This window comes from Ixodes scapularis, unplaced genomic scaffold (assembly GCF_016920785.2).
Source record: "Ixodes scapularis isolate PalLabHiFi unplaced genomic scaffold, ASM1692078v2 PGA_scaffold12__126_contigs__length_90152505, whole genome shotgun sequence".
Taxonomy (NCBI): domain Eukaryota; kingdom Metazoa; phylum Arthropoda; class Arachnida; order Ixodida; family Ixodidae; genus Ixodes; species Ixodes scapularis.
The window spans coordinates 4,243,242-4,264,661 of NW_024609838.1; the positions used below are offsets into that span (position 1 = coordinate 4,243,242).

Here is a 21,420-nt window from a genome sequence, read left to right on the forward strand (position 1 = left end):
TTGGCACAAGACCAGTGGTCTTTAGCCATACAGTTATGGAATCACTTGCAAAAAAATTGATTAATTCATTCTGCTGGAGGAACTAGATAAACTTCGATGTCTTGCACTCTTGCGCAAGACTTCGAAGTTTATCCAATTTGAAACTAATGTCCAAATCCAAATTTTATAAACTTTTTTTTTTTTTTAATTAGGGCATATACTTACAATAACAATCTATCATTTGGTAATCAAGATGCTCAGTCTTGCTCAGTAGGCAAACGCTGCAGGCTGATTTGCCGATCCTGCTCAGTCAACTGTAGTGCGAAGATTCCAATGAAAATGGCCTACACCCTACACCATAGGAGTTGACTGCGGGGGGACATCGAGGCTTGTGCCCTCCCCTGGTGAGATTCGGGGCGGAGGGAGGGGGAGGGGAAGAAAGCCTCCCCCGGATAGTGTTCTAGAAGGGGTGCCTGGGCCATGACCTTTACCGAGACGCTGTTTACATGCCATGCAACGAGCTTCTAGTAGTGGCATGTAAACAAAATAACACCCACATTGCCTTTGTTGACAAAATACGTAGGAAATAGAATCCCAAGCGTGCTTTCGTTAGCTTCAATCTCCAGTTCTGGCCGAGAAGGTAACGCTCACTCCCCGCACTCCTTTCCCCCCCCCCCCTCCCCCCCTGCCCCCACCTGGGAAAATGGAAAGTCTACGCCGCTGCCCTACACAACAAACAAATTTGCTGTACAACTCGGCTTTCCAACTGCCCATTACTTGAGCCACGACATATTCAGCACTGTGTGCAGTCTCTGTCCATGTGGCTGCAGCGTTTGTAGCCCAATCGTCAACCTTGCTAAATAGATTAATACCATCCGCACTATGGACAATACAACCTAGCCACCTGAAGTTGACAATGCAGACATCGTCCCGTTTTCTGTTGCAGAATCTATACAGCAAGCAAGCGTTCCAAATGAGTCTTTGGTGAATTGGAACGCAAGGATAAGCATGGCAATCCAAAGGTAACACAGGCAGTGTTCTAATATTTACTTAATCTTCCTCCAGGATAAGGGTTCTGTACCTTGACTTTCTTCTTACCAGTCTCCAGCCGTTTTCAATCTGTGCTGTCACGTGACATGACCCGCCGGAGCAACTCTGATCCCTTTGGGCAAGATTAGGGACACAGCCACAAGGAATGCGCGATACGACGAAGCAGCCAAGCATGCGTCGCCACTGGCCAAGGTCATGGGGAAACAAAAGCATGTGGGCAATTCGGCGGGTAAAAAAAGGCACGAGGCACACAAGGAGCAGACGGACTTGCATGCCACATTGTGTCTGATGCCGCCCTTCTTTCGCAGTTGCTACACAAATCCCCAGGAAAGGTACACACAACAAGCAAAAGAACAACTCAAAGAAACTGTTTATTGACGATGAATGACATGAGGCGTGAATCGCTTCTCGCGCCTTTCGACCATGACTCCTGTGGCCTAATAGTATCTGTTCTCGACAGCAGACTCAAAAAGAAACGGAAGAGCCGGGCAAGACGAGGCGCTTCCTGTGCTCGTCTGCCCGACTCTTCGAACAACAAATGAGGTGCACGGCTACGGCTACGCAATGGGGAATAAACGTAAGCAACCTGTGTCCGTGCTGTAGCTTCCGGTAGAGGCCTCAGTGGCCGTTGGTGGCCTCCATTTCCACGTCTTCCGCTGCAATGAAAAAAAAAAAGAAAGCTTCCAGTATGATGCGACCACACGGTGCCTGGAAAGAGTCTCCGACTGAAGTGATCACCGCAGGTGTCATCAACAGCCGGAAATCGATATCCCATCCATTTCTGGCTCATGATGACACCTGTCTTCAACACTGCTGCTTGTTGTTATCCTGGCAGGTGTTGCAGCAGGGGATGTGGATGCGGCAGGCGCCACTACGACGACGACCGCTCGTTTTCTTTGCCGGCATTTTTACGACCAATCGTCACGATCGTGACAATGCACAGCGAGACGCACTGGCTTTCGCGACATACTTCGAGGCTACTTCAGGTATGCCTCGATGTAAAGCAAGCACGGGATGCTAAACACAACAGTCGAAAACATGTTCCAGGCCCCTGGTGTTGACGAGACAAAACGGCGACGGGCGCCCACTCAAAATTTAGAGAAAATCGCGAAAAAATGGGGGATGGGCGCTTGTCCGGTCATCAATTTTACGTATCAATGTACTGTGCATATTTTCTCAGATTTTAAAAAATTTGGGTATGGGCGCTTAGTGTGGTATGGGAGGATGCACGGTATTCTACTGTAAGTGCACGCGCCCCAGCAAATCGTCAAACAAACCTTTTTTATAACAATCTGCTTTAAGAATATCTGGAAGGGAGGCACAAATCACCAAAGCTAAATACCATTGGCTCTATTAAACTGCGCCGGCCGAGATTTACCTTCCCCTATTGTAGCTTTTGTGTCCACTGCGCCCCAAAGTCTGCATTCATACACCTTCTTCCTCTTCCATTCCTCTTGAGCAAAACAAAAATTGACAAAAAGAAAACGAAATAGAGTCCTAAACTTTAAAATAGACCTATTACTAACTTACCCGAGCATCATAGAGAATGTTGCAGACTTAGGTACACACGATGCATGGGCTAGCCTTCCCTATAGAAAATAGTGCAATTAAAAACAATGTTAGGAACGCAGGTACATGTGTGTGCAGAGTGCCATGTGTTTTAGATTTTTGCTTTCGAACAGTTTGAGCTGAAGAAGCTAGCATGTGCAGAGTGTGTACCTACCTTCCTGACATTCTTTGTGATGATTGGGCAATTCAGCAAAAGGTCTACTGATTTCGACAGCAGTCACCCCGGAAAATGGTGAATTATGTTGTTTCTACCATGATATCCAACCACACCAACGTTCTTCCGGAGTGTTACGTTACGTTATGCCGCGAGACATGGAGGCATCCGTGCTTCGCATGTTTGCATGCAACTCTACACCTCTAATTGGTTACCATGCTTCAAATGAAAGCACGGACATCCCCGTGGCTCTCGACATAAGCTCCCGTAACGTGCTGCAACATAAGCAAATGCTCCTGCATGAATGGGCCTTTACTTGTCGATCAACGTCGCACTTCCACGACTAAAACCCCCGGAGCATTGCAACGCCAACTACTCCGACATAGCCCCCTGCAAGATAACCCCCTCCCCCCCCCCCACTCCACCCGTACCACCACCACACTCACTGCCTGGTGGCTGCATTGCCTTGCCGGAGGTAGGCAGGGGCGCCCCCGCCTGCAGGGCGCTGCTCAGGTGCTCCATCTGGTCCAGGGTCGTCGCCACCATGATGGCCTGCCGCACCGCCTCCAGCTGGCGTCCTGCCCCGCCACCTGCAGCCTTGTCCGTCCCCGCTTGCCCGGCCTGGCCCCTGTCCTTGGTGGCGCCCATCTCCTTCTCCAACTGCTTGCCTTTCTTGCCCTTGAACAGCTGCTGGGCGTCCGTGCGCTCCTGCCACCACACCGATAGAGAAGCGAACAAAGTGACACAGAAAGTGTTTTCACAACTTTTAAACAATGAAGTGCTCTATACTCTGTTTACCCCCAAGCTAGCAGTGTGGTGGAAAATATGTCTTCATTGCATCAGTGATAAGTCTACTTTCCACCGCATGGTCACGCTCCCCTCCCCATACCCAAGCGCAGAGAGCAAGAGCAGGTGACGAAAGAAAGGCGACTGATTGGTCCGGTGCGTAAGTGGCTTCCAACATGCTGTCAGCTTAAAGGGAAACGGCATATATAAATCTCGTTTTTTGTCTAAACCACCGCCAAAACCAAAACTCTGCATTTAGACGAAATACTGCTGCTTTCGTGCGGCCCCATCCTTGAGGATTGTCAATCGCGTCTCGGCCAAATCAGCCTGTCCTGCCCTGTCACTGCTCGTGAAATAATGGATGCTCTTCCAGCGTCGTGAGGAAGTAAGGATCGACGTTTCCAAAAGTTGAGAGAAACATAGCGATAGACATTTTGCAAAAAGCACCCCCCTGGCAGAGGTCAGCATTTTAGGTTGCTTTCACTTTCACTCACCCTCACCCTCACAGCACACTCACCTAAGCCCCTCACAGCTACACCCACCTTCAGCCCCAACTCACCCTCATCCTCAGTCACACCCACCTTCAGCCCTTCACTCACCCTCACGCACTCATGGCCCTCACGCCAGCTTCAGATGGGGCAATTTCGCCCAGAAACTTAACATTGCAACACCAGCTACATGGGCCGCCCGTGTTCACACGCAGCGACCAGTTGCTGCAATTTGCCATCGTCATCTTGAAATATTTTTTTTTTCTCACTATTTAGACACACAGTTACACGCCAGGAACGTGTTTTTATGCACTTAAATCTCGTTGCGAATACTAATGCACCTTTCTGAAACAGTTTATTTCCAAAAACTATCAATTTCAAACCAGAACCAAGTCTTTTGTTGTCGTCATCACAGGCACGAGGTATCGCGTGAAAATATGGCGTCCCTGATTGGATGCAGCCGCTTTAAGCGTCTTCGAATTGCTCCGAGTTGCTCGCTTGTTTCGAGTTGGACCCGATCTCAGCAATTCGTGTCGATCTAGGTGAAGCTAGAGAACGACCCGCCAGCAACACCAAAATTGCTGAGAAAGTTGCTCCATCTGAAGGGGGCCGCATGGACTCACCGCCCTCACTCACATTAACACTCATGAATTTTCCTGGTTCAGGAAACTCGCTCACCTTCACCTCACCTATGAAGATGAGGGTGAGTGAGGGCCCTCGTGAGTGAGGTTTGCCGAGGTATGCTTTCGTGACTCCGTGCAAGTACCGTGGCCAGCATTCACAAGATCGCTGTACACACAGGGGAACTCCAGTGACCACCTCTGGTATTAACATCCACTCTTCATAACTGTGCTGTGCTTTTGAACGGAACGTTGATGAAAGAAGTACTTCTGCCAATGTTTGTATCAACGCTGCAGGCTGCAGCCAAGCGTTGGGATAGCGGATGGCGGAGGCACTGCAGGAAGGCAAGCGAGTAGCTTTGCCACCCTTCTCTGTCACTATCATGTCACATGACAGCTTTGCAAGGAGTATATACGACATTTCCAGAATTCCCTGCGCATCACATGCAGCCTTTCAGGATATTTTGCCGATGATCTATTGACACTGCAAACGCTGTCCTCTAAATGAGTGTGACAAGCTTACTGCTCAAGATTTAGTGATCCAATCCGAGATAACACATCAAAGAAACAAAGTTGTCCATCAGCAATTGAGCGAACTATGCATCCGTTCTCATAGTTCTGTTGCAACAAAAAAAAACAAGCTCGGATGTGTTCTTCAGTTGGTGGCACAAACAAACCCCACTCTTGTCCGAGCAAGCAAAAGGTCCTTACTGGCATCGAAGTTATGGACAGCCATGGTCAGATCTTATCAGCTACAATGCCATCACAGAAGCTCGACCAGCATGAACCGGGAACTCCTTCGCCATATGTTTTGTCATCACTCCATGGCCCACCATCCCTTTCCAACAAGACCTCACCAACACCACACCCTTTGCAGCCACTTTTATGGGTAAGCTTCACGGGTTCGTAAAAGAGTGCAAGAAACAGATTGGTTGTAATGTCCGTACCTCCCCAGCTTGAAAAGGCCAACGTAAAACTTCAGAAAGATAATCCTTTTATCGCTCCCCCTCTCCAAGCTGCGAGGGGAGCTAAGTTTGGGCAAGGTAAAAAAGTGGAGAGAACATAAAAAAGGAGACGGGCAATGGCTAAATTTTGCCCCTCTTCAGTCATCATCTAGTAGGCCAGGTGGTACATAATAAAACTGTTTATTTTCCTGTACTGGGTGAAGCCCTTACTCTTCCACCCATTCAGTCCTAAACAACTCCATCCATTCATCCAATTCTTAACCAGTGTGAAAAGGCAGCCTACCTTCTGCCTGATACGACGGAAGTCGAGGACTCTGAGCTGTGGCAGCCTATGGATGAGGTAGAGTCTGTAGTGCCTCTTCACTGTCACTGGATTCTTGATGAGGCTGCACAAGTAGAGCTTCATCACTGTTATGTCACTTGCACAAGATGCAAACAGGACACGTGCGCAGCTGTCACACTTTGGTCCTTAGACTGCGCTAGTGGTAGATTCTGTCAGAAAGCAATTCCAATAAACTGTGAACCAATGGATGAGACACTCATCTAAATCAGGGTTAAGAAGGATCCTCAACATAACATATTATAGTTAAATTGTCTACAAACATGTTTTCTGGATAGAAAAAAACTAACTCGTGCAAATAATATGGTCAAACAGTACTGTCCTGAGGTGATGATAAGACGGGTAAAGCGGCGAAGGTGGTGACGGACACGTTTCGAGTTTGACAGGCACTTCGTAAGTCTAACTTGCCAGACCCGACAGATTTCTGCCACTATCTCTGCCGCTGTCTCCACAACAGTTAGGGGTCGTACTGTGCGACCCCAAGTGTTTTAACGCACACATGAGGAAGCAACCATGATAAATAAACTTCAAGTGAGTTTCAACCTTGCGACTGCACTCACAAATCATCAGTTTAGATACCTCTATTGAATATCTGCACCCTTGGCTTCAAACGACTGCCTTCGAAGTCTACAGCTGTGCATACCTGAGGTAAGTCAGACTTTTTACGGTGGCCAATGGATCCAGGTCTCCCAGATTCTGAATTTGGTTGTTTGTGAGTACCAACGTTTCCAGAGCCGGAAGGTTCTCTTGCAAGTTCTCGCCGATTCGACTGAAATAGCGGAAGTGCCGTAAGACAGACGACGAAGTCACACAAATGCGAGCAGGCGTCAGAGAACTTGGCAGATTTCGATATGTGCTAAAGACGACTACCCAAGAGCGTCTCAAAACGCTCACCAGATTCTGTTGTTGTTCAGGAGAAGGCACTTGAGGCGTCTCAGGAGCGGAAATCCGTCCAACTTTCTAATATCGTTGTCTGACAAGTCGATAGAGTCGAATTGGTCCTGCATCATAAACACGCGGTCAATCCCAACTGCCGGCTCAAGAAAAAAGGGAAGGGCTTGACAGCGAAATAGCGACGATACAAACTCACCAAAGTGGCACCGAGATTCTCTATTACGGGAATCTTGTAGCCTGAGAAAAAAATATACTCGTAAATTAGCTCGCAGACAGAAACGCAGACAACAGGACGTTTGCCGGCGTCTGTCCAATGAAAAGCAGACGCGCCATTAAAAAAAACAACGCGGCCTCACCGCGCAAGTCGAGTTCCCGGTCTCTCACTGGATTGATGGTCTGCGCCGCCATCTGTATAAGGTCTTGAGATAACTTCACCATTGTGCTCGGTGCGTAGGCATTCACAAAAGAACCAACAGTCGAAATCGACGCGGAAAACCTTACGAAAGCGAACGAAACAAAACGCCAACCACCACACTAACACTGGATTATGACTTGGCTTCGGTCGGCTAAAAGTAAAAACCGTAAAAACCATCTTTGTACCCAGTTTGATGATGATGAGGGTGAGAGAGAGAGGAAAGCCTCTTTTGCTTGTACGAATTTTTAGTGATGTAAAGCAAAGCGATGCGAATCATGCGAGTTCAGAGTTCACAAGAGAGGGTGTCCGCAAAAGAGGGCATTTCCTCCTTCCCCTCCTTTACAACTGCTCGTGTTTCGCTTTCGCCCCTGTACCTGCCTGTACCTTTGGCAACGCTTTGAACCATGTGAAGTCAGTGAAGCAAGTGAAGTCGCTGAGTGGTCAGTTGCTCAGTTTCAGTTTAGTCTAGGGAGAGGGAGGTTGTCAGTTTGTGCACTAGAATCTCGAAAAGCTATAGTAATCGGGATAATACCAATTATACTATTGCAGTTAACGCCAGAAATCGCAAATGGCAGCGTCTTCCAAGTCTGCGCTTTTCGTCTGTCGAGGTAACTGAAACCGCCAGCGTGCCGGTCGTGCGCGAGGCAACACTCCGGTCATTAATTCCTACCCTCGCAGGAAACATCTGCAGATCTCCGATTGCAGAGGCAGTCTTCCAACATGTTGCCAAGGAAAGAGGAGTCCTGGCTGAGGTACTAAATTTTTTTTGCCATTCCATCAAATGTGCGCGACAATTGTCAAGAACGTAACCGAAACTAAACTGGGCGCCTCGCCTTTGAAAACAATAAAGGACAGTTAACTTTTTACGACTTATTAATTGTCACGTGCGCGACAATTGTCAACGTAACCGAAACTGAACTCTCGGCGCCTCGCCATTGAAAACACTGGAGGACAGTTGAACTTTTTTTGCTCATTGGTCGTCATGTGCGCGACAATTGTCAAGAACGTAACCGAAACTATACTGTCGGCGCCTCGCAATTTCGAAAAGAATATTTCGACAAAGTTATTGTGACCAGTTGGAACGCCCCTTCGCAGTGGAACATCGACAGTGCAGGAACGGTCGACAAGCACGTAGGCAATGCCCCAGACAGGAGAGCAATCCAATGCATGAAGGACCACAACGTTGAAATGGATCATCGGGCCAGGCAGGCAAGTTCACGAGGCACTGCTCAGAAAAAGTTTACGCCAAGAAAGCTGAGAAAGTACGAATTTTGTTTACCAGGTCACACTCGACGACTTCCGAGACTTCCAGTACATCTTCGCCATGGACAACGCCAACATGAATTACCTGACATGTTTGGCGCCAAAGAGCTCCAAGGCCAAAGTCGAGCTCCTTGGCAAATACGATCCCGAAGGCCAGAAAACCATCCGTGACCCCTATAAAGTGAGGCATTGTCTAATATTTGTAACCTAAAAATGTCGAAACGTCGCCCACCCCACGATTCCCGTCGGACGTCACGCAGTGGCCGACGAGAACCGTATAATCCTCGCGATCTGCGGTTCCGGTACGTCTGAGCTAGGTCTGACTAAAACAAACGAAAACATATCGAGGGGCTTTAGGTCTGACAAGTAAATTCGTAACTGTTTCCCGCGTTTTTTTGCTTTGTGAATTCCGCGCGCGATGAGAGTCCTTGCTTGTAGTACGACCGCACTATTCGTTCTGTGGCAAAACAGTTGGCGAATTCCCGCGTTTTTGTCCGCGAACTGAGCGCGTGGTGTTGGTTCACGTGACAAGCCAGTTTCCCACGTTTTTTTTTTTTGTTTTTTTGTTTTTTCCGGCGCGAACTTTGACGTTGCGGCGTCCGCGATCGCAAATATATCCGCGGTGTCCTTTACCGGGACACAGGAGTTCGTAGCGGGCCACGTGTTTATCACATCATGAAACGCGACTTCGCCATGATTTGTGGTAGGGGTTTTCCCAGAAATTGAAATTGGGAAAGGGGGGGGGGGGGGGGGGGGTAGTTTCGTAAAGGTTACGTCAAGCGCCCGATTTGAATTGCATTTGTTGCATCACCTGTACAAGCTACGTGTACCACAAAAGAGTACATTTTATTTCGAGTTTCATCACTCCGCTCTTGTGCCTGTCCGTTCTTGGAGCGCAGTGTTTCGCAGAAAACCTAGGAGGCGCCTTCTCCCTGCCTTGTTACAGGACAGTGGCAGCCAGGGCTTCGAAGAGGTGTACGCACAGTGCCTGAGCTGCTGCAACGGATTCTTTGACCAGCTTAGCAGCTGAGCGCCACCCTGGGCCGTTCAACCCTGGGCCTCGCTGTCGTTGATAAACCACTGCTTGTACAAGGTGCCCAGGCTGCCCGTCGACACAAGCAGCTGTTGACCTGTCAAAGTTCAAATAAACATTTTCTTGCAGGCCTGCACTCCACTTACTTGAACTAAAAGTTGCTTCAGACATTAGTATTTGAGTGTGAACCAGTGACTCCTCGCTTTGCACTATGACACTGCACTATGGCAACGTCAATTGCCATAGCAACCATCTAGTAGTAAATAGTCGCGAGCGGTTGTAATGCAGTCGGGTCCATATCACAAGAGCGAATGGTCGTTTTAGCGAATAACGGGGGCGCGCGTTAACCCATCCGTCGCACTGCGCTTTACGCCGCTTGGCGGCGACAGTCTGCGGCAACTCATTACAAAAATATGAACTCACTTGGCCCACCCGAAAACGCCGCTTCGCGGCGTCCGACTATTCGCTAAAGTGTCGTTCGATGAAACGTGGGCGTTCGCTAAAACGTGATTCGATCAAGTGAGTGCCTCCCAATGCAGTCGGCCACGCACTCCAGCACAAGTAAGTGTCTGAACCAGCCCCGAAGACTCTACTCTCGTAGTATGGTCACAAATGAAGACAAGGAGAGTGAATATTAAACTGAAAATAAAGGTTTAATCAGCAAACTTGTGCCAGAAAGTATGGTGGAGGAACAAACTTTGATACGCTACTCAAAAGAAAAATGAAAAGAAAAACTAAAGTAAGAAACGGGTTGGTTGCAACGTCTGTACTTCCCCAGCTCAAACTTCAGACTCGCTGGCAAGCTTTTGCCCCTTGCGCTTCTATTCACACCTAAATAACTTCAGCCACTGCTGCTACTGCCTGATGTAAAAGGTACAATTTTTAGCATCCATACAATCCTAATCAATCGAGCATACCCAACAGTGTTGCCAATGAAACACTTGTCGCTAGATTTAACTACTTTTAGGGTCAACAACTAGCTACCACAAACTTCCTTCAGCTGCAAGTAGCTAAGATAGTTTTTCTGTGGAATCTAGCTCCCAATTTAGCTATTTTCACAGATTTTAGCTTTTATCTAACGAATTTAGTTCAAGGTTAGCAACGTGGTGTCACCGCAGTTGGAAAACATCAAGTTCGGACAAAACTATCTCCCTCTTTCCGACATCTTCCACTAAATGATCAGAGTAACCGTAATCGGGGTGCCAAACCTTTCACCCTGACTAGACTCTGGCTGGCTGCAGTCCTCCCAACGAAGCCAAAGCCTGCATCCAGGAGGCTTGCTGACACCAGTGCAAAATTAGGCGCACATTAAACAAACGGTGCCACAACGTGTACCAACCACATGAACTAAGATGAGCAGCAAGAACGAGAGAAAAATTTGAAGTAAAGCGTGTCCTCTCGTCATATTATTAATTAAACATGCCATCGACAGCGTAACCATTCTTAGCACCCTGTTTTACATATCTGTGCAACTTATGTATGTTAAAAATAGTTTTCGTTCCCATGTGTATTTGGCTTCGTGTCCTGTGTTGTATCGTTTGCATATTGTCAGAATCGATTCTATCATTCTCGTTAGACTTCTCCTGGTGAGTTTTCTGGGTCTCAATTATTGTGTAATGGCATAATAGATAAATATTGAATTTCTAAATAAAGCACGTCTTTATAGACCTTACATTATTTTTATGCTTTACTTTTTTTTTTCTATTTAAAGGGCAACTCCACTTCCGAAAATTTTGGTATATGAGTGATTTCGCATTAAAAAGCCATTTAAAAGACACTACGTCATTTGCTTCGCGAAAAATGGGATATATATAGTTTTTAATCTAATTTTAAACACAAGCAGGAATCGAAACCGAACCTTCGGCTCCGTCCGGCAACATTGGCCTCGGACCGCCAAGAAGTAGTCTGTTCTGTCCAAGGAGGTTAAAAGTACTAGGACGGTGCATGTTGCAATATTGGTGAAGCCTAGTCATAAAAAGTTTAATCGATGTTGTGGCCAACGTGACCGTAGATCTCTCTGGCAATTGGTGCGCGTGACATGTCACGTGTGAGATGGATGGTAGATTGTAGAAGGACTCCTAGCAGGCTTTCGCGCGCTCCGTCCGGTAGGTTTTATCAGATCGAAGGCTAGACTGTGGTATATTCTAGTACCCCACAGCTAGACGAAGGCTAGCTACGGTCACGTGATGTGGTCACGTTGGCATGGTAAGTGAGGAGAGCAAGGGGAAAAATGAGAAAGGCGAGGCGTCAAGGGAGCATGGCTTGTGGAGGCTATGCGGCTGGCGTCATGCCCTCTCCTATGCTTGTATCCTCCTTGGGTGTAGAACAAAAGACAAAAAATATGGCGACAGGCAACGTCTGATAAACTTGAAGCGTTGCCCCCCCCCCTGTGCACATAGTGTCCGTAGTGTGGACGAGACTTTGAGAGGCAATAATCACAAACGGTGAGACGACGGTGCGGTTGTGACGCGGAAAACGGCAGGGCGGCCGGACGGCTCCCAAGAAGCGCGCTGTGCAGGCACGTTACACCAATCACATGGACACCACTGAGCGCCGAGAGGAAACGTTGCGGACATCACCCTGCACGCTTGCCCAGAGAAGTAGAAACAAGCAAAAGGAGGCAATGGTGATGACGTATAGCTCAATGTTGGCTTTGTCCACGCTGCAGCCTTGACTGCGCTGCCAATTGCGTCTCGATTCACCCGGTAGAGTCAGCCGAGTTTGGCAACTTGGCGAGTTGCAAAGTTTGCCGGACCGTTTAACAAACATTTAGACAGAAGTAAGCCATAATCTTCTACGTGTGATCTTCCTAAGTGATACTCAAAAAGACTCTGTTTTTTGTTGGTTTTTCAAAAACAAAAATGAAGCGAAGTTGCCCTTTAAACACTTCCCTTTCGTCAGTTACAGGTGAAGAAAGGTTTTCGAGGGAAAGGAGGGCAGGGTAGGAGGAAGCGAGGAAGCAGATGGAATGCTAAAGAGGAGAGGAGGAGGCTTCCTCCTCTCCAGCATTTCGTCTGCATCTTTCTCCCCAGCCAGAAAACTTTTCATTTAAATACTTTTTTAAAAAGTACTGTAAACGACTCAATTTCCGCGGGCTCAAATTTTCGCGAAGTGGGTCAAAGCTGAAAATTTGGAATTATTCGCGGGTTCTAATTTTCACGAATCGAGCGTAGCTTCCGTAGTGTTCACATATTGCCCGAATTGTGTGTAGGCGATTCGCAAAAATTAGGTCCTCGTGAAAATTTAGCCGTCTAATTACTTATCTCAAGTCGACAACTGTCGGATTTTTGTATATGCCTCCAGCGACTGTATTTCAACATGCAAATAAAATGAATGAACTAATTTTCCGGTTTTGGATCCCCCTACACCGTCCGCGGTGGTGCTCCAGGTGTAGGCGCCGGCATTGTTCAGGCGGCTGTCTTCGCAAAAGCGGGCCAGCGGGCCTTGAAGTCTCCCAGCTTGTGGTCAGGCTTGTAACCGAGCAGCGCGAGGGCCCGAGCACCCTCACGACCCAAGACACGGTGTTCCCGGTCTCTCACGGGAATCATGGTCTGGTCCGTCATCTGTATGAGGTCTTGAGATAACTTCGCCACTGAGCTCGGTGCGTAGGCATTCACACAAGAAACAGTCGAAACAGATGCGGAAAACTAAACATTGCCAACCTTTGGTACGCCAATGAACGCAAACTGCCCCACAGTGTCCCACACAAACTGCACAAACTTCGAACGCCATAGAGATCAGTGGCCGCCAATCACTTCTTCGCTGGATTATGGATTGGCTTCGGCCGGCTAAAGAATTATCGTCGGAGCCATTTTTGATGATGATGAAGGCAACGCCGCAACGCTCCACAGCCGGTTTCATTCCATGATCGCTGTGAACTCGCTTTTACAGCCCACAAAAGCCGACGTTATCTGTCTGCGCACGGGAATCTCAAACAGCCAGCAATCGAGAGACGACAACTGCAGCTGCAGGAAAAGCAAGAAATCACAAATGGCGGCCTCTTCCAAGTCTGCGCTTTTCGTCTGCCTGGGTAACTGCTTGTTTGCCGGCTTGCTGGTCGTGCCTGAAACAGAGACTGCTCATTAAGTCCTACCTTTCCAGGAAACATCTGCCGATCTCCGATTGCAGAAGCAGTCTTTCGACATGTTGCCAAGGAAAGAGGAGTCCTGGATGAGGTAAGTAATTTTCAGCATTGCCAACAATGTGCGCGACAATCGCCAACGAAGAACGCAACCGAAACTGAACTGTCGGCTCCTCACCATTGAGTACAATGGAGATTAGTTTAAACTGTTTTGTGACTTATTGGAATGCACCTTCGCAGTGGAACATCGACAGTGCAGCTACAGGCGACTGGCACGTGGGCAGCAAACCAGACAGGAGAGCAATCCAATGCATGAAGGACCACAACGTCGAAATGGACCATCGGGCTAGACAGGCAAGTTCACGGCCAAGGCACTTCACCGAAAACGTTTACGTCCGACTAGGTGCCGAGAAAGTGCGAATTTTGTTCACCAGGTCACACTCGACGACTTCCGCGACTTCGACTACATCTTCGCCATGGATAACGCCAACTTGAATGACCTGAAAGATTTGGCGCCTAAGGGCTCCAAAGCCAAAGTCGTGCTGCTTGGCAAATATGATCCTGAAGGTCAGACAATCATCCGTGATCCTTATTACGTAAGTCATTCTCATTTCTTGTGCCATTTGGTGCCCCAAACACTACCTACATTACGAAGTTTTTTTTTTTTTTCCCACTTTTTCCTTACTAGACATGCAGGTTTATTCATTCACATACACCGACTACCCGAAAAAGAAAAAAAAAAAAAAATATATATATATATATAACGCTTAGAATAGAACACTTCTAAGCCGACTAACTTTACTTAGAATTATTGTCTTCCTTTGGGTGCTAGTGCCACATACCAAGCCAGGTCTCTCGGAATGCAGCCGAAATACGTTGCAGTTCGCTTGCCCACGACACTGGTGCGCTTCTCAATGGAGGATGCAAACGCTGCCCAGGGTTGACGTGCTGTCGCCACGCTTGCTGCGCCATCTACAGTGTGGCGTACAACATTGTCAGCCATGTGCTCTGTCTCCTAAACTTTTCCCGTCATTGAGTCCTTCCGTCGGTTGGATCGGCATGGATCATTGAACAATAGACCGATGTCACCAGCCTGTTTGACTGCGCCACCGCTGCCGCAATGCCATCGAGGAAACTTTAGTCTTCCTGCACGTGCGACAACTTCGCTGGAGCTCTGCGCGAGTGGAGCACGAAACGGCACGAGCCCTCGCGTGCACGGCCGTCTGCCTGCTGTAAACTAAAGTTATGGCGGCATCGAACACTTAGTGAAATCGGTCTATTGGTATGTTGCAGGAAGGAGCTTCCGAGATAAATTAAAGGACCTTTATTCACACCTATAGTGGAGACTGAGCAGTTTTTCAGCTACATACAAGCTTTTTGTATGTAGCTGCACTTGGCACTTGAAAGGTTTTGATCGTCGAACTGGCTCATGCATGGCGGAACTTCACAGCACATAGAAGTTACAACAGTGAGCCACAGGGTTCGAGCCTTTCTACCATTCAAGCAAGGCGAGCATCACTCAAGGCTTCATGTTTAAGCTTACCTCATCCCAGTTTTGTAAAGCCGTACAGCAATACCATCAATGGTGCAACAATATAGCTCATTCGAAATGCTATGTTTGCACGAATGCTCATGCAAAGGCAGCGAGCTGCATGTGCGCGGCGTCACAACAACACCGACATTGTAAAATCTGGTGAGCGAGCGGGCATTCATCAAGAAGCCGGCAAATAGGCTTCGTGCCTCCCAACATACCTCAACGTTCAAGTAGCAGTGGACGACACGGTCGACATGACCTATATTAGGCACAGGCATGCGTTTGCGCCTCTGAATCGCGGCCAGCGATTCCTCGCTGTTACTGTCGCTCTCGATTTTACGAATCAAAAGCACCAACATCAAAGCCTGCTTGCTAAATGCCGCCGCCATGTTGACACTGAAAAACCTGACTATTTTCTTGGTGCGCCACTGTGCAACACCCATGCACACGCATTCCGTGCGCGCCGCCATAGGAGGACGTTTAGTGCTGCTCCACCAGTGGCGGGGAGCTCAGTGAAGGATGCCATTTGGTGTGCACCCGTGAACTCAAAGAAAGACACTATTGCCCACAACATGGCGTCCGTTTCAAAGCCGACAGCAGACAAAAGTTCGCCCAACAAAAGCTAATTTTCGAGAAAAATAAATTAATTTTTGTCGGCAGCAGTTAAAAATACATTGGTGATCTTTACTTCTAGATTAGCAAGCAAGTCCATGCTTTTTTTTTTAGCTCTCGGTAAACAAAACTCTTAGGCGCCCGTATCCGGCTTGAGCGGCATCGCCTGTCAGTGTAACTGCGCGGTACATTATGGGAAACGTCCCATAATGCAACGCACAAGTCTCACTCGTGACCCGCGCATTGCATTATGGGATGTTTCCCATAATGACGTCACGAGGGTCTGCACATTGCATTATGGAAAACATCCCATGATGCAACACCTTCTCCCTCATACCCCTCCCTCCTCCTCCTCGAGAGCTGCGCTCTAATTCGGCATTGCAGGGAAATGTAAATGTCCAATTTTTTTTAATAGAACCCCTCCCAATCTCAAAATTTTGCTCGTGCATGTTCCATTTTATTAGGGAAGTTGACATTGTATGACGACCTATATATCACTTTAGTCTCCATCCCATGACCTATGCATTAAAATGTAAAATTAATGTCACACGACCCGACTTCACGGGACCCATACATCAATTCCGTTTCCCCGCTAAATATGACGGGGGAAATAGATGTCGTGTGACCTATGCGTCATCAGGTTGCTGCTATAGACCTTTGCAAAAAGAGCGCTCTGGCCGCCGCCATTTTGCGAATCGAGCGACCCCTATCAGCCAGAAATTTCTGGCACCCGCCCGAGCTGTGGAAACCCGGTCAGCGTGACTCCCCCACCTGCATTTTGCATTTGGAGTTCGGCAGCTTTTCTTGGAAGTTTTTACTTTATTCGCCTGTTTAGGATGCTTACCCTTTGTATGTTATCTTCCAGTGTGAGAGCCAGATAATACCAAGGCTCGTAGCCTGCTCGGCCTTCGCAGGAAACGAACGAAGAGAGCGAACGTCAAGCAGCCCGCGACGCAGGCAGTTCGACGTTCTTGGAGGATTATTCTCTTGAGATAATCTACAAAAAGCCTTCCCGGCTGTCTTCCGGGTCATCGCAAAAAATAGCTGATAGGGTCGGGTGTGGGGACAGAATAGACACGTTCGTTTATTTGCTTTGAAGCTGTGCAAAAACGTTGCTCCCTTCTACATGTTCCCCGAAACACGCCGGATTCCGTCCGATTGTCGTGAAGTGACTATCGTCGACACTGTATATTGGATATGCGGTGTTATGCGAGACCTTTCTCAAATCCTGTTCGGATAACACGGCACCGTGGGGTACGTACAATATATTGTTCGATTGATGAGACTCGTTGAATTTCATGTTGTGGGCGGGAAATATCCATGCAGTTCGGACATCCTGTGTGGTCAAATATTTTGACCTATATAGATTGACACGGCCGAGTGTACGGTGCCGTAAAACGAGTGTACGGTGCTGTAAAACGATGAACATAAAATGAAACAAACATTCCAGTTGCATTTGTTCCGTCGCGTACGAACTCACCAAAACAGCTTTCATTTCTTTGTGTTTGGCCCCAAATATAGATCACTGCTTTCTTAAATATCTCTATAAATTATGTTTGCCACAGAACACAAAATAAAAAAGAAAACGCGGCAATTCAGCCGCTACCAGCGTCCGGAATTGCGCCTACGCAGGCTGGCACAGCCCACTGATGAGAAACTCCACAGCCCAGTGCAGTCGGGCAACACTGACATACACTCTCAAAACCAGGGACGCGCGCTGTAAATCGCTTCGTTCGAGACTGCCGCTGGAAAGGTCTATATTCAGTGGAAATTTGATAAAAAAATATAGGTGGTTCTTCACTCTCCAAAAAGTCTGTTTTATGTCTTCTATGCAAATTTATACGATCACTTAACTTTTGCATTGGATGCATTAGAGGACTTGGAAGATAAAGGTTTTTTTTAAAAGAATTCGGTTCTGTCACACGGATTAAAATTTTTTTGCAGCATTACCATTAAGAGGTCTTAACTGCGTGTATTAGGTAGAGCAGTGGTTCTGAGCCAATCACGTTTCGAGGACCCAATCCTGATCAGAGGAAGGGATGGGGGACCCCATCCATCAGAGGGGAGGGAGAGGGGGGGTATTGGATGATTTCAATTATAAAGGGGTAAATGAAAACTAAATGTCTCTGGAACTCTAAAACAGAGAGTAGTCAGCCCTACTCACCTGGCACTTTTCTTGCTTAACCTGACTAAAGCCTGGTTCAGACAGTTGCGTTTCGGCTGCGAGAAATCAGGATATCCCTGCTGCTTTTATCGCGTGTCAAGATGATTCCTTGGATTGGATTCCAAGCTTCATACGAAGCACAAATGTGCCGGTGACTAGCTTTTGGTTCTCGACGCAACGCAGTCAAACGCACTCAAACGGCCTTAAGAGTCAATGACTTCGGGGATCCCAAGAAGGCCTTCTGGGACTCTGAAGGCCACCTGGAACCTTGAAGGGTCCGAGGACCCCCGTTCGAGAACCACTGAGGTAGAGGTTGGCTGTTATTAGAAAATACAGGCTAGGTGGCACAAACTGCTGTCCAATTTAAAGGGTTCAGGCACATGCACCCACCCATCCATGTTAACCAAGCAGAGTTGCCTGCTTTCCTGATGTACACTCATGTTCTACAAGGTAATCTTTGCACATGACGAGTAGAGTGACACTCGTTAAATCACTTGTACAAGCTACGTCTACTACAAATGAGCGCAATTTATTTAGAGTTGCATCGCTCCGCTCTTGTGCCTGTCCGTTCTTGGAACGGAGTGTTTCGCAGAAAACCTAGGAGGCGCCTTCTCCCTGCCTTGTTACAGGACAGTGGCAGCCAGGGCTTCGAAGAGGTGTACGCACAGTGCCTGCGCTGCTGCAACGGATTCTTTGACCAGCTTAGCAGCTGAGCGCCACCCTGGGCCGTTCAACCCTGGGCCTCGCTGTCGTTGATAAACCACTGCTTGTACAAGGTGCCCAGGCTGCCCGTCGACACAAGCAGCTGTTGACCTGTCAAAGTTCAAATAAACATTTTCTTGCAGGCCTGCACTCCACTTACTTGAACTAAAAGTTGCTTCAGACATTAGTATTTGAGTGTGAACCAGTGACTCCTCGCTTTGCACTATGACACATTGCACTATGGCAACGTCAATTGCCTTAGCAACCATCTAGTACTAGGTTGTCACGAGCGGTTGTAATGCAGTCAGCCACGCACTCCAGCACAAGTAAGTGTCTGAACCAGCCCCGAAGACTCTACTCTCGTAGTATGGTCACAAATGAAGACAAGGAGAGTGAATATTAAACTGAAAATAAAGGTTTAATCAGCAAACTTGTGCCAGAAAGTATGGTGGAGGAACAAACTTTGATACGCTACTCAAAAGAAAAATGAAAAGAAAAACTAAAGTAAGAAACGGGTTGGTTGCAACGTCTGTACTTCCCCAGCTCAAACTTCAGACTCGCTGGCAAGCTTTTGCCCCTTGCGCTTCTATTCACACCTAAATAACTTCAGCCACTGCTGCTACTGCCTGATGTAAAAGGTACAATTTTTAGCATCCATACAATCCTAATCAATCGAGCATACCCAACAGTGTTGCCAATGAAACACTTGTCGCTAGATTTAACTACTTTTAGGGTCAACAACTAGCTACCACAAACTTCCTTCAGCTGCAAGTAGCTAAGATAGTTTTTCTGTGGAATCTAGCTCCCAATTTAGCTATTTTCACAGATTTTAGCTTTTATCTAACGAATTTAGTTCAAGGTTAGCAACGTGGTGTCACCGCAGTTGGAAAACATCAAGTTCGGACAAAACTATCTCCCTCTTCCCGACATCTTCCACTAAATGATCAGAGTAACCGTAATCGGGGTGCCAAACCTTTCACCCTGACTAGTCTCTGGCTGGCTGCAGTCCTCCCAACGAAGCCAAAGCCTGCATCCAGGAGGCTCGCTGACACCAGTGCAAAATTAGGCGCACATTAAACAAACGGTGCCACAACGTGTACCAACCACATGAACTAAGATGAGCAGCAAGAACGAGAGAAAAATTTGAAGTAAAGCGTGTCCTCTCGTCATATTATTAATTAAACATGCCATCGACAGCGTAACCATTCTTAGCACCCTGTTTTACATATCTGTGCAACTTATGTATGTTAAAAATAGTTTTCGTTCCCATGTGTATTTGGCTTCGTGTCCTGTGTTGTATCGTTTGCATATTGTCAGAATCGATTCTATCATTCTCGTTAGACTTCTCCTGGTGAGTTTTCTGGGTCTCAATTATTGTGTAATGGCATAATAGATAAATATTGAATTTCTAAATAAAGCACGTCTTTATAGACCTTACATTATTTTTATGCTTTACTTTTTTTTTTTCTATTTAAAGGGCAACTCCACTTCCGAAAATTTTGGTATATGAGTGATTTCGCATTAAAAAGCCATTTAAAAGACACTACGTCATTTGCTTCGCGAAAAATGGGATATATATAGTTTTTAATCTAATTTTAAACACAAGCAGGAATCGAAACCGAACCTTCGGCTCCGTCCGGCAACATTGGCCTCGGACCGCCAAGAAGTAGTCTGTTCTGTCCAAGGAGGTTAAAAGTACTAGGACGGTGCATGTTGCAATATTGGTGAAGCCTAGTCATAAAAAGTTTAATCGATGTTGTGGCCAACGTGACCGTAGATCTCTCTGGCAATTGGTGCGCGTGACATGTCACGTGTGAGATGGATGGTAGATTGTAGAAGGACTCCTAGCAGGCTTTCGCGCGCTCCGTCCGGTAGGTTTTATCAGATCGAAGGCTAGACTGTGGTATATTCTAGTACCCCACAGCTAGACGAAGGCTAGCTACGGTCACGTGATGTGGTCACGTTGGCATGGTAAGTGAGGAGAGCAAGGGGAAAAATGAGAAAGGCGAGGCGTCAAGGGAGCATGGCTTGTGGAGGCTACGCGGCTGGCGTCATGCCCTCTCCTATGCTTGTATCCTCCTTGGGTGTAGAACAAAAGACAAAAAATATGGCGACAGGCAACGTCTGATAAACTTGAAGCGTTGCCCCCCCCCCCTGTGCACATAGTGTCCGTAGTGTGGACGAGACTTCGAGAGGCAATAATCACAAACGGTGAGACGACGGTGCGGTTGTGACGCGGGAAACGGCGGGGCGGCCGGACGGCTCCCAAGAAGCGCGCTGTGCAGGCACGTTACACCAATCACATGGACACCACTGAGCGCCGAGAGGAAACGTTGCGGACATCACCCTGCACGCTTGCCCAGAGAAGTAGAAACAAGCAAAAGGAGGCAATGGTGATGACGTATAGCTCAATGTTGGCTTTGTCCACGCTGCAGCCTTGACTGCGCTGCCAATTGCGTCTCGATTCACCCGGTAGAGTCAGCCGAGTTTGGCAACTTGGCGAGTTGCAAAGTTTGCCGGACCGTTTAACAAACATTTAGACAGAAGTAAGCCATAATCTTCTACGTGTGATCTTCCTAAGTGATACTCAAAAAGACTCTGTTTTTTGTTGGTTTTTCAAAAACAAAAATGAAGCGAAGTTGCCCTTTAAACACTTCCCTTTCGTCAGTTACAGGTGAAGAAAGGTTTTCGAGGGAAAGGAGGGCAGGGTAGGAGGAAGCGAGGAAGCAGATGGAATGCTAAAGAGGAGAGGAGGAGGCTTCCTCCTCTCC

The 21,420-nt window shown here is 47.5% G+C and overlaps 3 protein-coding genes across 3 annotated transcripts; 2 read left to right on the top strand and 1 right to left on the bottom strand.

Annotated features, from left to right (window-relative positions):
* Window positions 1-1,381: 1,381 nt before the first annotated feature.
* On the bottom strand, window positions 1,382-7,400 carry LOC8024484 (U2 small nuclear ribonucleoprotein A'). The gene is made up of 7 exons (XM_002405978.4): window positions 7,202-7,400; window positions 7,042-7,082; window positions 6,846-6,952; window positions 6,595-6,720; window positions 5,895-5,997; window positions 3,199-3,460; window positions 1,382-1,685 (listed from the first exon to the last, which is right to left on the bottom strand). Exons 1-7 carry the CDS (start codon window positions 7,281-7,283, stop codon window positions 1,648-1,650), a joined length of 759 nt encoding a protein of 252 aa, XP_002406022.2. The 5' UTR covers window positions 7,284-7,400; the 3' UTR covers window positions 1,382-1,647.
* A 127-nt stretch (window positions 7,401-7,527) lies between these two features.
* Window positions 7,528-9,697, top strand: LOC115329595 (low molecular weight phosphotyrosine protein phosphatase-like). Its single transcript, XM_029991273.3, has 5 exons — window positions 7,528-7,868; window positions 7,939-8,012; window positions 8,356-8,469; window positions 8,543-8,704; window positions 9,470-9,697. Exons 1-5 carry the CDS (start codon window positions 7,829-7,831, stop codon window positions 9,551-9,553), a joined length of 474 nt encoding a protein of 157 aa, XP_029847133.2. The 5' UTR covers window positions 7,528-7,828; the 3' UTR covers window positions 9,554-9,697.
* A 3,681-nt stretch (window positions 9,698-13,378) lies between these two features.
* On the top strand, window positions 13,379-18,804 carry LOC8024485 (low molecular weight phosphotyrosine protein phosphatase). Its single transcript, XM_040206091.3, has 5 exons — window positions 13,379-13,586; window positions 13,658-13,731; window positions 13,878-13,991; window positions 14,072-14,233; window positions 18,577-18,804. The coding sequence occupies exons 1-5, from the start codon at window positions 13,421-13,423 to the stop codon at window positions 18,658-18,660; spliced, it is 600 nt and encodes a 199-aa protein (XP_040062025.1). The 5' UTR covers window positions 13,379-13,420; the 3' UTR covers window positions 18,661-18,804.
* The last annotated feature ends 2,616 nt before the right edge of the window (window positions 18,805-21,420 follow it).

Coding starts and splice junctions, on each gene's coding strand:
- LOC8024484 (XM_002405978.4), bottom strand. CDS start 7,283: ATGGTGAAGTTATCTCAAGACCTTATACAGATGGCGGCGCAGACCATC. Junction 7,083..7,201: donor CCGGGAACTCGACTTGCGCG/GTGAGGCCGCGT, acceptor TTTTTTTCTCAG/GCTACAAGATTCCCGTAATA. Junction 3,461..5,894: donor TCCGTCGTATCAGGCAGAAG/GTAGGCTGCCTT, acceptor GTGTGGTGGCAG/GAGCGCACGGACGCCCAGCA.
- LOC115329595 (XM_029991273.3), top strand. CDS start 7,829: ATGGCAGCGTCTTCCAAGTCTGCGCTTTTCGTCTGTCGAG. Junction 8,013..8,355: donor AAAGAGGAGTCCTGGCTGAG/GTACTAAATTTT, acceptor GCCCCTTCGCAG/TGGAACATCGACAGTGCAGG. Junction 8,470..8,542: donor TGGATCATCGGGCCAGGCAG/GCAAGTTCACGA, acceptor TTTGTTTACCAG/GTCACACTCGACGACTTCCG.
- LOC8024485 (XM_040206091.3), top strand. CDS start 13,421: ATGATCGCTGTGAACTCGCTTTTACAGCCCACAAAAGCCGACGTTATC. Junction 13,587..13,657: donor TGCGCTTTTCGTCTGCCTGG/GTAACTGCTTGT, acceptor CTACCTTTCCAG/GAAACATCTGCCGATCTCCG. Junction 13,992..14,071: donor TGGACCATCGGGCTAGACAG/GCAAGTTCACGG, acceptor TTTGTTCACCAG/GTCACACTCGACGACTTCCG.